General features: G+C 45.1%; 1 protein-coding gene across 5 annotated transcripts in view; it reads left to right on the forward strand.

The window, feature by feature from the left end:
- Ift38 (intraflagellar transport 38) overlaps nt 1-14,779 on the forward strand; it is a 34,359-nt gene that overhangs the window by 14,444 nt on the left and 5,136 nt on the right. For all 5 annotated transcript variants that reach the window (XM_029470828.2, XM_029470827.2, XM_021185205.3 and 2 more), the window contains exons 7-10: nt 1,498-1,631; nt 7,537-7,678; nt 8,852-8,924; nt 12,187-12,294. In XM_029470828.2, the coding sequence (XP_029326688.1) occupies nt 1,498-1,631; nt 7,537-7,678; nt 8,852-8,924; nt 12,187-12,294 (457 nt within the window). The remainder of the gene's footprint in view (nt 1-1,497; nt 1,632-7,536; nt 7,679-8,851; nt 8,925-12,186; nt 12,295-14,779) is intronic.

A 14,779-nucleotide genomic window follows, 5' to 3' on the forward strand; every position in this document is an offset into this window, starting at 1 on the left:
ATTACTCTGTAGCTCTAGCTGCCCTGGAACTCACTATGTAGAACAATTTAGTCTCAAACTCAGGAGATCTGCCTACCTTTGCCTTCTGTGTGCTAAGATTAAATACAAGCACCACCATGCCTGGCTCTATAGTGGTTTTTAAAGGAAGAATCAAAGAACTTGTGTGCTGAGCTGGAGCTACAGCTCAGTGATAGTTACTTGTCTGGCATGTGTCAAGCTTTAAGATTGATCCCTCAGCACATATACAGAAATTCCACAGAAATGATTGATTTTACTTATACAAAAACAATGAAGCCATAAATGCACTGACAATAATTGTACTTTCAAAAGATGCCCTGTCTCTGAGAATCTTGGCAAGTTTCTACTCTTCCAAAGTCATTTCTTTGTGGATCCCATGGCTTTGCAAAGACCAGCAGGTAAACAGCCAGAAAAACATTTATAGTGTAGTAACATACATGCAGAGTATCAGAGGGGAATCCTACCTTGCCATCAAGAACTTCATGCAGGGTTAGACAGTCACATCATGGGGAGGAGGTTCATACACCCCCCATATTGTGCTCCGGACTCTGGTGTAGCTCATTTGGTGCTCTGAACCACGAGGCGCCCAACAGCCAGCTTCACATAGTCTAAATATGAAGCCAGCACATTTGCTTTTACCATGCCCTTCAAGCAAATGTGCTCTTAGAAAGATAGGGGTGTCTGCAGATGTAGCCAGTGGTCTTTGACCCCCTGTAGTGCCAACAGCCCAGAGCTTCGGTCCCATTGTGCCTAGACCTTGTTATAAAGCTGCATCTCACCAGAATGGCTAGTTGCTGCTGTGGGGTCCATTTCTGCCTGGACTTTACCAATAAAGCAGTTTCTCCATTTATTTTAGTTTTTAGTTGAGCTTTTACCATGGAAGGAAAAGGAATCTTCTGTGTCCATCAAAGTAGACAGAGGGTCAGAGCTGAGGCAGCCTGAGCCAACTGTGTCTGTCTGTGTCTGTCTGTCTGTCTTGTGTCTATGTGAGTATCTATATCGATGTGTCTGCCTGTCTATGTATGATTCTGTCTGTGTGTGTGTGCCTGTGTGTGTGTGTCTCCAATTCCTCGGTTGGTATTTTGTAACCAGGGAGCAGCCCAAGTGAAGGCTGACAGTGCAGTGATTCACCAGTGCCCAGTGCTAAGCAAGCAGGCTGGACACAGATCCTGTGACCTCTCTGTCTTTACTAGAATGTCTCTGTCATTCTTCTTTCCACGTTTGCTTGCTTCCATTGAAGAAACATGCACTTTTCATGACAAGAGTGGTGCCCTCCTGTCCGTGTGGCCTCCTTTCACTCCTGTCACTGGAAATAGTTTGTTAATAAGTTACAGCGGGGGAGGGGTGGGCTTTGTTGGTTTGCTTTCTTGTGTGGTTTGTGTGATGTTGCTTTGCACAAAGTGTTAAGGAGCTCTGTGCTCAAGAGTCAGGGGACAGCGCTCCCTGGCACCTTATCTCACTATTTCCTATTCGATGTAGGCCCAGGTTCAGAAGACTAAAGACCTGCTTAATAATGTGGCCTCTGATGAAGCCAACTTAGAAGCCAAAATTGAAAAGAGAAAATTAGAACTGGAAAGAAATCGGAAGCGACTGCAGACCCTGCAGAGTGTCAGGTAGAGTGACTAGAGTGTCTGTGGGTGTGGACATTAGGTTGGAGGAAGGGATGTGGCATAAGCTCTTCAAGCCATCAAAAAGCAGCATGCACAGACAGAGACCCCATGCCACAGTTTCCTTGCTGCCTGTCCTAAGAGCGGACTGCTGTGCTCTCCCACTCTCTGTACTGCTGCTAATATGTCTGCAACGTGGCCGAACTCTAGAGCCCTCGTGAAAGTTTTGTGGTTTCTTGTAACATGAGACAAAGTAAATCCAGACGGAGGGAGTTCTACTAAGCTTGGCCTTCTAAAATCTTACCATATGTTACATTGAAACAGAACAAACTCCCATCTTCTGGGTTGATAGATTTTAGACTTTTCACTTTGATAACTACTCACCTATCAGCAATTCATTTTCCTTATAACTGACTCCGTGGAAAAACAGCTTCACTGAGCAGTGTGTTAGTGGCCAGAGCATTGCCTGTGTCAGTGGAACCTTTTGTCAATTCCTCAGATTTTCTTTGTGTCTTCTCTTTACTGGCTTATGCTTTCCCTCCTTGGCCTCAATATTTTTTGACTTTTCTTTTTACAATGTTGGGAGTGAGCATTGGCAAATCACAGGCATCAAGAGCAAGTCACTAAAGGGCCTCACATACCACCCCCACCCCGGGGCCTCACTTGTTCCTCTGCTGAAATCACCGCCACGAGAGTCCTTGGACTCACTAACAAAGTCAGCCTTAAAGCAGAACTCACTCTAGTTCAGCCCCAAAGCACCATGTTTGTTTGTTTGTTTGTTTGTTTGTTTGTTTGAAAACAGGATCTCACTATGTAGCTCTAACTGTCCTGGAAATCACTATGTAAATTAGGCTTACCTAGAACTCACAGAGATCTGCCTGCCTCTGCCTCCCAAATGCTGGTACTCATAGCATGTGCTACTACCCCCAGCAAGCCCCAAATCTTTTAAATAGAAAAGTTGCCCTTTTCTAATTTTAAAAGATTGGTGTTCTCTTTCCATCTGTTTCATCCTCTGTCTTACTTTCTATTGCTGTAGCAAAAGTTACCATTACCAAGGTAATTTATGAAAAAATGCATTTAACTGGGATTACAGTTTCAGAGGTTAGAGTCCATGCTGGAACAAAGACATGAACAACTGGGAATTCACGTCTTGATCCAGAAGCAGGAGAAAGATCACACTGGAAATAGAACAAGTCTTTTGAAACCTCAAAGCCCCGCCCCCAATGACATACCTTCTCCAACTAGGCCACACCTCCTAATCCTTCCCAAATACTCTCACAAACATTCAAATCTATGAGGCTATGTCGCTGTTCTCATTCAAATACCACATTCCCAACTCCCTGTGTCATTTTAAAAACTGTCTCAGGTGCTTGCTTACCAGCATATACACTGCGACTGGAATGACAGAGTGGTGTGGGCCTGTGGGGGTGTCATGCAGATTTGTGAAGCATTCCGTATTTTGACATGTGGTCTCTTGATGCCATGCACAAGCATCTCAGAAGCCAGAACTAATATTTCAGTGAAGCTAGGAAAATCCAAGTGGCCTCCAGAGTTCTGGGGGCTGTGCAGGACAAAGGATCCATCCACACATTTGTCCCTTACTTGATTGGTGGCATCCAGCATTCCTGTCAGGATATCGGTGCCAAGAGTTTAACCCAAGTCTAGGTCACGATGTACTCAAGAGAACTTAAATTTGAGAGGAGAACATGCTCAGCTCAGGTGGAAGGGGGTGTCCATCACCTCTGTTGATATGAGAAGTGGCTTTTTTGAAAAGCGACCCAGTACATGCCTTGAGGTTTTTATTTATTTAAAGATTTATATTTATTTTATATGAATACACTGCCACTGTCTTCAGACACACACTAGAAGAGGGCATCAGATCCCATTACAGATGGCTGTGAGCCACCATGTGATTTCTGGGAATTGAACTCAGGACCTCTGGCAGAGCAGTCAGTGCTCTTAACTGCTGAGCCACTTCTCCAGCCTGCCTTGAGTTTTTCAATATGTGTTTTGGGGGGCGGGAGGACTGTCTGTCTCCCAACTCCTGGGCTAAAGGGACCCTTCCTTGTATCTCAACACTTCAGCTACCACAAGATGGCAGCTGACGGGGCTGTAGGCATGTTCTTCTACAACTAATTCTAATTCTTTAAAAATTTATAAGTATGGATTTTGCCTGCGTGTGTACCTGTGTACCATGTATCAGATCCCATTGAACTGGAGTTACAAATTATGAGCCACCATGTGGTTACTGGGAACAGAATTCTTGCCCTCTGGAAGAGCAGCCAGTGCTCTTAACCGGTGAGCCATCTCTCTAGCCCTCACTCTATTTGTTAAGATCAGAATTTTCTGTTAGGATTAATAACAAGGCGAGCCTGTAACCCCAGCACTTGGGGAACAGGGAGAGGAGGAGAGGCAGGAAGGAAGAGGAGTACTAAGAGGGACAGGAAAGCTTGCCTACCAGTTCAAGCAGGCTTCTGCAATACAGGCTCTCATTTCACTTTGTTTGAAAATAGCTTTCATTTGCAGCAGACTGTTTACCTCTGTGGAAAACTAAGTTTTGTCGTGTCCACAGTAGACTTTTATACCAACTAAGGTAATGCATGCCTAACTTATTGATTTTGAGAGAAATATATAGCACATATGTTAACACTATGTTAACCCTATGGGAGCCTGTGATTCATTGAAGTGAAATACACAGAATTATGTGCTAATAGATTTAATTTTTCTTAACTTGTAGTAACAAGTTCTTTTTGACTTTCACATACATCCCAAGCTACTCACCCATCCCTTCATATCCACCTCCACCTTGCAACCTCCCCCTCAAAGAAAAGAAATTAAGATAGCATTTTTAAAGATCTTATTACGGAAGCTGTAGTGTATCACAGTGTGTCCCACACGATTTAATTTTTATTAAAAATATACATTCTTGGTTGAATATACTGATATACACCTTTAATACCAGTCAGTACTTGGAAGACAGAGGTAGACAGATCTTTGAGTTCAAGGCCAGCTTGGCCTACATAGTGAGTTCTAGACCAATCAGGGCTGCATAATAATACTCTGTCTCAAAAAAATACACATACAAGCTGGAGAGATGGCTCTTCCAGAGGTCCTGAATTCAATTCCCAGCAACCACATGGTGGCTCACAACCATCTGTAATGGGATCCTATGCCCTCTTCTGGTGTGTCTGAAGACAATGGCAGTGTACTCATAAATAAAATAAATAAATCTTTAAAAGAAATATACACATACATACTTATTTCTATCTGTACCTGTATTTAGGGGATTAGCATGATGGCACACATATGAAACCCAGCATTCAGGGGGCTGGTCAGGAATTCACCAAGGACAGTCTAGGCTGCACTAGACCCTACTAAAAAAAAAATCTGGCCCCCACTGGCTGCTCCGAAAAGCCATCTTTGCATTGTTCCTGGGCCATGCTCCCGCTCACTACAGCCACCTTCGCCGCCTACCGCCTCCAACACAGACTCCGGCAGGCAGCTTTCTCGCCAGAGTCCTCGAACTCAACTAATTCCTCACTCAAAGCATTGGACCACCCACGTGCCTCACCATGTCAGACGGGGCAGTGGACACCAGCTCCAAGATCAGCACCAAGGACTTGAAGGAGAAGAAGAAAGTTGTGGAGGAGGCAGGGAATAGAACAGTCAAAATGAGGAAAATGGCGAGCAAGAGGCTGACAATGAGGTAGATGAAGAAGAGGAAGAAGGTGGGGAGGAAGAGGAGGAGGAGGAAGGCAACGGTGAGGAAGAAGATGGAGATGAAGATGAGGAAGCTGAGGCTCCTACAGGCAATCGGGTAGCTGAGAATGAGGAGGATGACGATGTCGACACCAAGAAGCAGAAGCCTGAGGAGGATGACCAGACAACAAAAGTAACCTGCCACTGCACCGTGACCTAGTCACCCTCCACTGCCCACAGCGGGCTGTGCCACCCACAGATGACATGCTCTCTCCACCACCCCACCAAAACTACAACATGAATTGGCAACATGGGTGGAAAAAAGAACCAGAACTTTCCACGCCCTGCTTGTTTTCTTAAAAATACTTTAAAAGGAAAATTTGTTTGCATTTTTTATTTAATTTTATATTTTTGTATATATTGTTAGGGGTCAGCCATTTTTTTTTTTTTTTCATTCCAACTGAAGAGTCTGGACAAAGCACACTTTATTCTGTTTGGTTTGTTTTTTTTGTTTTTTTTTTTTTTTGGTTTTTGAGACAGGGTTTCTCTGTATAGCCCTGGCTGTCCTGGAACTCACTCTGTAGACCAGGCTGGCCTCGAACTCAGAAATCCGCCTGCCTCTGCCTCCTGAGTGCTGGGGTTAAAGGCGTGCGCCACCACACCCGGCTGGGGTCAGCCATTTTTAATGATAACGGGCGACCAAACCAGCCTTCAGAGTGTTTCTGTCCACTTCAGACTTCACGTGGGGCGTGACCATGTTCATTCTAATCTCAAACCAGCCTTCAGAGCGTTTCTGTGCACTTCAGACTTCACGTGGGGCGTGACCATGTTCATTCTAATCTCAAAGGAGAAAAAAAAGCTTGTAAAAAAAGCAAAAACAACAACAAAAGAAATCTTACTTTGAGCATTCCAGTAACTTTTTTGTGTATGTACCTAGCATACTCTACTACAAGTAGTTGGTTTGTATGAGATGGTTAAAAAGGCCAAAGATAAAAAGGTTTTTTCTTTCTTTTTTTTTTTATTTGTCTATGAAGTTGCTGGGGGTTTTTTGTTGTTGTTTTGGTTTTGGGTTTGGGTTTGGGTTTTGGTTTGGGTTTTGGTTTTGGTTTTGGCCTGTTTGATGTATGTGTGAAACAATGTCCAACAATAAACCAGAATTTTATTTTGCTGAGTTGTTCTTGAAAAAAACTGGGAGTATGGAGGTTACATTCAGTGAATGTTGTTGGTGATTTATACGTAATTTTCACTTAATTCTCCCACTTTCAGTGTTTTTGTTTTCAGTGATTTATAAAGAATACATGTTCACTTTTTGTCCCATCTACTGTGAGAATGAAGACAATTCTCAGCAGTCAGACTGTCAACATTAAAATGTCAACATCACTCTGAAGGGGTTCACAATCATTGTGAAGGGCCCCAGGGGGACTCTGCAGAGGGACTTCAGTCATATTGATGTAGAGCTGAGTCTCCTTGAAAACAAAGAGAGGCTCTGGGTTGACAAATGGGGTAACAGAGGACCTGGCCACTGTCAGAAGCATGTGCAGTCATGCTCAGAACTCGATCAAGGATGTCGCGCTGGGCTCTTGTCACAAGATGAGGTCTGTGTGGGCTCACGTCCTCAGCAATGTCATTATCCAGGAGAATGTTTCTGTGGTGGAAATCTGAAACTTCTTGGGTGAAAAATCCATCCGCAGGGTTCTGGTAAGGACAGGTGTTGCTTGTTCTGTCTCTCGAGCCCAGAGGGATGCATTAATCCTTGAAGGAGATGATATTGAACTTGTTTCAAATTCATTGACTCTGATTTGGCAAGCCATACACTTAAAAACAAGGATCTCAGAGTTTTAGGATGGCATCTACGTGTCTGAAAAGGGAACCATGAAGCAGGCTGACAAGTGAGACCCAGGGACCTAGCTCCAGAAACAACATCCTGACTACAAGTATGAGTTGGGCTCTTTGGGCACAATAAAAGACTTATTATATATTGGGGGGGGGGGGAACAAACAAACAAAAACCAAAACTATGTTCTTTTGGTGGGTAGAAAGGGGTAGAGGTGAGTTATTTTTAAGCAGTTTTCAGAGTGGAGACCTTGTGTAATTAGAGGTTTCATGATGTATTTGGGAGAAATTCATTATGATGGAAGTTGAGAGTCTTAAATACAAATCAAATGCCTGCAGACTGACTGGCTTCCCCTTTCTATGCCATCTGCTCACTCTAGGCCGGCCTTTATGGATGAGTATGAGAAGGTTGAGGAAGACCTGCAGAAGCAGTATGACGTCTATCTAGAGAAGTTCCGGAACCTGGCTTACCTGGAGCAGCAGCTTGAGGATCACCACAGGATGGAGCAGGAGAGGTTTGAAGTAAGTCCTTGGCCTGGTCACCCCTGCAGAGATGACAGAGAGCTGCACTAGTGACTGAGCAGCAAACACCTGACGCCTCCCCAGACCTCACTGCAGCTTCTTGACAATAGTCAGGGATGTTTCCTGTTTATTTTAGGGAGTGAGGGGGCCAGTGTCTCACAATGGTATCCAGACCAGCCTCTAGCTTCAGCTTCCAACATGCAGAGATGATAAGATACATACCACCATGCCCAGCTTAATCAGGGCTCCATTTGCCAACACACCTGCCATACTACCCCCTTCTGGTTCTACACCAGGAGCTGGGATCAGGATCTCCTTTCGCTTTCTTTTTTATTTTTTTGTTTTGTTTTGTTTTTGTTTTTCGAGACAGGGTTTCTCTGTATAGCCCTGGCTGTCCTGGAACTCACTTTGTAGATCAGGCTGGCCTTAAACTCAGAAATCCACCTGCCTCTGCCTCCCAAGTGCTGGGATTAAAGGCGTGCGCCACCACCGCCCAGCGATCTCCTCCTTTGTCTTACCATCCTGCACTGGAGTGGTCAAGCAGAATGGCAGAAACAAAGAAACACTTCTGCTTTCTTTTGTTGTGAGCCCGAGAGCTGTGGCTGTCTGCACACATTTCCTGTGTCCATGGTCCTTGCAGTACACGTGCTGGGCTTCTCTTGTGTCCCTCATTTTCTTTCCAGTGGTGTGGAGCAGGAGGAGTGTATGAAGCCAGAGCATCAACTTTCTAGGCCACTCCCACAGGCTGCTGGGAAGAGGAAGAGCACAGGTTTAGGGACCTCATAGGTTGCTCAAGCAAATTCTCTTTAACTTTTTGAAAAGACATATACATGTCTATTTTGTATACTTGTATTTTGCCTGAAACTATGTCTGTGTGCCGTGTGCATGCAGTGCCCTCAGAGGCCAAAACTGGGCATCAGACCTCCTGAATTGGTGTTTAGATGTTTGTGAGCTACCATGTGGATACAAGGAATTGAATCAGGATCCTCTGGAAGAGCAGCCAGTGACCCAACCACTGAGCCATTTTCCCATAAACAACTTCCTTGTTTTCTTTTGTTTTGTCGTGGGTTTTTTGCTCGATATGACAAGCCCTTCAGTATTCAAACAGTGGTGAGGAATCAGATCATCCACAAAAGTTCATTATTCTGAATCTGTTTCTTTCCTCCTCCACAGGAAGCTGAAAATACTCTCCGTCTGATGCAAAATAAGCTAAAGGAAGAAGAGAAGAGACTGCTCAAGAGTGGAAGTAAGGCCCTGCCCTGCCTGACTAGAGCTTTCAGCTGTGAAGTTACTTGAGTGTTTAAGGTTTTCATTCAGAGTACGCATGCACGCACGCATGCACGCACATGCGAATGTGTGTTTGGTGGACACGTATGTGCACACATGCCAAGGGTGCAAGTGGTGGTGTGAGTGTGTCGTGATTCAGAAGTCAAAGTCAGAAGACAACTTTCTAGTTGGTCCTCTCTCCTTCCATGTTTACACGAGTTCCTGAAATCAACTCAGGTTATCAGCTTTGCAGGACAGGTACACAATGAGTTATTTACATTTCTCTAGCAGAGCTACTTACAGTTTTAAAATATTTATTTTTATTAAACTCCTTTCTCTCATTTTTAATTGTGGTAAGAACAATAGATATCTGTCATTGTTGACTAGAATATTTTCAGATGGCAATTTTCTCACAGTTTTTATATTAAGTGACATTTGAATTTGCTCAAACAGCTTGCTTCTCATAAAGACTGAGATGGTAAGCACAGGGCCTGCATGGGTCTGCAGAGGTCTTCTATGTGTATGGATGGCTGTTAGCTTGGACCCCTAATCGTGGGAGAAGGTCTACCTAAGACTCTTTGTCTACTCTTGAGACTTTCTTCCCCCTATTGAGTTGCCTTGTCCAGCCCCAGTCTAAGGGCTTTTGCTTTGTTTTACTGTATCTTGTTTTGTCCTGTTTGGCTGTCCTCTCTTGGAGGCCTGCTCCTTTCTGAAGAGGAAACAGTGGGAATGGATCTAGAGCAGAGGGAAGGTAATAGGGGCTAGGAGAAATGGAGGGAAGGGAAACTGGTTAGGATGTAGTGTATGAGAGAAGAATCTATTTTCAACGATAATAAAGTTTGCTTCCAGTTATATAGTATCTAGCTAATATTCATTTCTTTTTCTTTTTTTTTTTTTTTTTTTTTCGAGACAGGGTTTCTCTGTATAGCCCTGGCTGTCCTGGAACTCACTTTGTAGACCAGGCTGGCCTCAAACTCAGAAATCTGCCTGCCTCTGCCTCCCAAGTGCTGGGATTAAAGGCGTGCGCCACCACGCCTGGCTTTAATACTCATTTTTTATGATACTCATGACATTTGTGTTTGTTTAAATGCTACAGTTAGCTTGAACTCTTTGTAATAAATAGTTATGAATGAAAATTATGCCTACTAGTGTGAATGGTCCCATATTTTAGGGCAGGCAGAAAAAGGTGCTGTTGCATGCAGTGTCAGTGAAAGACCCTTGCCTGTTTGCAGATCCCAACCACAGTCATCCAGGAGTGCTTACCAAGGCCCTAACCTGTAGAAGAGTGTACTAAACATGAGGCCTTGACTCTGGGAGGGAGTCTTCTCCGTAATGAGCCAGCATTGCTCACCAGGGCGACAGTTCCACAAAAGAAACAGTGGCAGTGTGTGTTCTTCCTGCTACAGCAGTTCTGTTGCACTGACTTGCTTCTCTTGCTTAGTTCTGTTCTCTTGATGAAATGTCTTTATTCTTGTGGTCAGAACAGTATACCTGGGCATCCAGCTTTTCTCCAACCTGCCTGTTCCCTGTATCTGTTTCCTGTTGTACCTGTTCTCAGAGAGTCTAGGAAGAGCAGGGACTTCTGGGAATCCTTTAGAAAACCTGAACCGTGTCTGTAGCAAAGCAGGCTCCTACTGATTTAGTGCTAGGTCAGTCAAGGCAGAGACCAAGTGATGCAGTGGCCTCTCTGTTGCGTGGAGTAAGCATTTAATATCGTAATTTTTGTGGATGGAGTAGGAGGGAAACTAAACTGAGTGGTGTTAAATTACTTTAATATGAATTTGTTTTCTGTATAGACTTGTAGAAGATGTGGTTTTCAAACTGAGTTGGTAGTCTTGAAGGATGTTCTCAGTGACACTGCTGCAGTGCCCAGGCTTTCCTCCTGAGCTAAGAACACAGCTCTTAGAAAGCAGGTTACCTTCCCTTAATATCCAGGTGGATCCAGCTATCTTGCCATTACTTTCACATGCAGGTACCAAGCAAAGCCTTTTGGAAGACCAACAACTGCTGGATTTCTAGGCTGACTTCTAAGTCAGTGTCAGGCCAGCAACTGCAAACCCCTCCAAGGCCCTCCTTCCCAAACCATCACTCCCTGAGTACAGTAAGGCACTAGGCAGAGAGCTTTATCTTCCCATTATAGTCTCTGTTAGTTCTGTCTTGGAAATGTTCAGCTTACAGACACAAAAGACAATGAACAAGTCTTTAGAAAATGGATATTGAGTGATTTGGGGGCTGGAGATGATGACTCCATGATTAAGAACACTGCTGCTCTTCTAGAACAACCTAGTTAGGTTTCCAGCACCCACATCAGGTAGCCCACGGCTGCTTTCAATTCCAACTCTGGGAGATTGAGCACTGGAGAGATGGCTCAGCAGTCCTGAGTTCAATTCCCAGCAACTACATGGTGGCTCACAACCATCTGTAATGAGATCTGATGCCCTCTTCTGGTGTGTCTGAAGAAAGCAACAGTGTGTCATATATTTAAAATAAATATATTTAAAATGATTGCACTGAAAATAGCCTTTTATGCAGTGCATGCCTGAATGCCTCCCCTAATAAATAGATACAATTTACTTAAAAAAAAAAAACACATTTTCTAAAAGAAAAGTATTAATTGTCTGTGTATGTGGTATTAAGGATTAGACTCAGAGCTTTGCAGAAAAAATAATGAAATAAATAAGCACATGCGTTAGCACTGAGTCACAACCCCATCAACGTATGTATGCCTTTATTCTAGAATTTTCCCCAGTAAGAATGTCACTTCAGCGCTTTCTCAGAACAGCTTCCTCTGAAGTCCAAGCTTGGCTCTCCTCTCACCTCCATCCCACCCGCCTTGTTCTTTCACATCTGCTTCTATCTTTGTTAGGATCAGGGCTCTTAAATTAGCAATATGGCCTGACAAAGAACAGAGTGGACTTCTCCCCCGTTAACCAAGGACTTCCACTTTGACAGCCAGCTACTCGATTTTGTAAAAATTTCAGACTGTCATAATGCTTTGAAGACACCTGGTCCATGTTCTTTTCACCTTGAAAAATTGCTCAAAGCAAATACAGCATATTATTGTCTACATTAACATTTCATGAAGTACCTGTGAATAAATCCAGGGAGTCTCATAAAATCTAATGGATGAAAAGAGAACTAAGAAAGGCAGATGATTTTGCACTGGAGCCATAGGAGGAAGGAGAGGTTACACTGTAATGGAAGGTCTGCTCTTTTACTCTGCCTTGTGGTGTTTCTGCTAGGCAATGATGACTCAGACATAGACATCCAAGAGGATGATGAATCAGACAGCGAGTTGGAGGACAGACGAATGTCAAAGCCTCGGACAGCGATGGAGGTGCTCATGCAAGGTAGTGTAACTCCTTCTGTCACCCAGTTCCTCGTGCCTGTTTCTCAGAACTCCAAGGGCAAACTTGGGTGAGTGCTGCTTAGAACTGCAAACCACAGTGTGTTGAGTAGGGTCCCTGGAAACACTTCCTGTCCCAATCTGTTCTTCAGGATCTGTCTCTCAAACTGTGTTGCCTCTAATAGTCCTTTTGTTTGATTTCATGTAGCTAAGCTGATCTTGAATTCACAATGTACCTCAAGATGACCTTGAACCTGATCCTCCTGCTTCGGCCTCCTAGGCATTGAGATACAGGATGCAGCACTATGCCCTGCACATGTAATATTCTTATCTCTGTCCCTGGGAAGAGCTGGTTCACATTTGTGGCTTCAGATTTCCCACAGATACCTCAGAAATGGCCTCTGTATCTGAGCTCTCTACACTATTTGTTTTGGTCAGTGCAGGTCTATCCCTTGTGGCCAAGGAATTAACACAGAAAAGGTGTTACATAAGTGCCTCTTACAAACCTCATTTGATGGATAGGAGCCAACACTAGAAAAACTGTGTAACTTGCTCAATGTTAGTCTGAGAACAGCAGTTTTGTTCCAAATTCTGCTTAAGTACTTGCAGAGTAAAATCAGATAGCACAGTTCCAGAACCTATGGCTAGGATCTGCAAATGCCATAAGACTTTGCACTTGTCTAACAGTTCTGGGCCCACCCTGAGCAGCACCTCTCTCCTCCTGCACTGTCTGGAGCCTGGACACATTTTCATTCTGAAGTGTCCACCTCGATCCAAGTACAGGTGACACTGGTTCATAAAAGAGGAATATTTTTTCTTTTTCCATAGATAGCAACAAAGTTCTACTGCATGTGACCTTAACAGTGGAGTTCAGTGATGTTTCCTCCCCAAATACTGAGAAGATACGTTTTTCTTTTTTAACTTTTTATTGGTTCTTTGTGGGTTTCACATCATGCACCCCAGTCCCTCATAGCCACCCTTGCAACTTCCCCACCCCCAATAAAACACACACACAACAAAGCACACACACAAAACAAAGCACACACACACACAAAACAAAGCACACACACACAACAAAGCACACACACACACACACACACAAAACAAAGCACAGGAAACATCTCATCACGGAAACTGTAGTGTGTCACAGTGTGTCCCACAGTCTACCCCTCTGTCCACACATCTCTTGCATTGAGTCATTGCAATGAGTCACTCATCTGGTTCAAGATCTCTGACTTCTGTGATACTGTCAACATTGGATCATCATTAGAACTTCTGGTTATCCTGTTGTTGCCCTGGAGATCCTGTAGACTGACCCTTTCATGCATCCCAACCATTCACTAATGATAGAGATTTTGGAATGGACCAATTCAGAGTCCTAAATCTGGGCCTGGGTGGAAACTAAGCTGATCAGCCCACTGGCTCTCCCTTATCCCCACCACCAGGGCTAGCTAGCTCTCCAGCACTGCTCCGGCTAGGCCAACAACAGGAGGCAGGGTCAGCCCTCCTACTCTTGTGCCCTAGGGGCCAGCTCACCTGTACCCATGCCTCCAGGGCCAGCTCCACTGTACTGCCCAGCAAGGTGCAGGGCCCACTCTCCTAAGTGCTGCAGCCTGTGAGGGGGCTGGGCCAGTTCTCACACCCTCAGAACAGGCTCACCTGTGCCTTCACTGTAAGTGCCAGCTCCACTGTATTGCCCACACAAGATACAGGACCCATTCTATAGAATGCTGCAGCCAGCAAGGGGCAGGGCCAGCTCACCCTCTCTCGTGATCCCAGGGTTGGCATTCCTGACTGCCTTAGGTGACAAGGGGAAAAGGGGCAGAGGGCTAGTAGCAGGGCTAGCTTTTCCTCACTCTGTCCTTGGGGCTTGCTCACCCACTGCCCCTCAGCCAGTGCCAGCACTACTGTGCTGATTAGGTGAGGTACAGGGCCCACTTTTCCGAGTGCTTCACCTGACCAGGGGCAGGGCCAGCTCTCCTGACTGCCACACTCGGTGTATTGCAAAGGAGGCAAGGCTTCACCCTGCACCTATGCTGCCTCATGGTAGACAAATGGTAAGGCGCTCTCCTGAGTTCTCAACCTCTGGGCTGGCTCACATGCACTCCCCCATGCCACCCCACCTCCCACCGCCAATACCCCACTCCGACTCATGCCACCAGGGTCAGCTCTGCTGTGCTGCCCAGGCGAAGTGCAGGGCCTGTTCTCAGTGCTGTAGTTGGTAGAGTCAGGGCCAGCTCTCTCAAGCTCATGACCCTGAAGGCAGCTTTGTGGGATGGGGCATATCACTTCTGTGCCTGTGCCACCCCATGGTAGATGAGTGACAAGATCAGCTCTTCTACACTCATGCCCTCAGGGCAGGCTCACTCACTTCTGCCAGCAGGTCCAGCTCCACTGTGCTACCTGGGCAAGGTATAGTCTACCTCTCCCAAGTGCTGCCTCGGGGGGCGGGGGGGGGAGGGAGGTGCAGTTCTCCAGAGCAGCACATC

This window comes from Mus caroli, unplaced genomic scaffold, assembly GCF_978045245.1.
Source record: "Mus caroli unplaced genomic scaffold, Mus_caroli_1 scaffold_17, whole genome shotgun sequence".
NCBI lineage: Eukaryota > Metazoa > Chordata > Mammalia > Rodentia > Muridae > Mus > Mus caroli.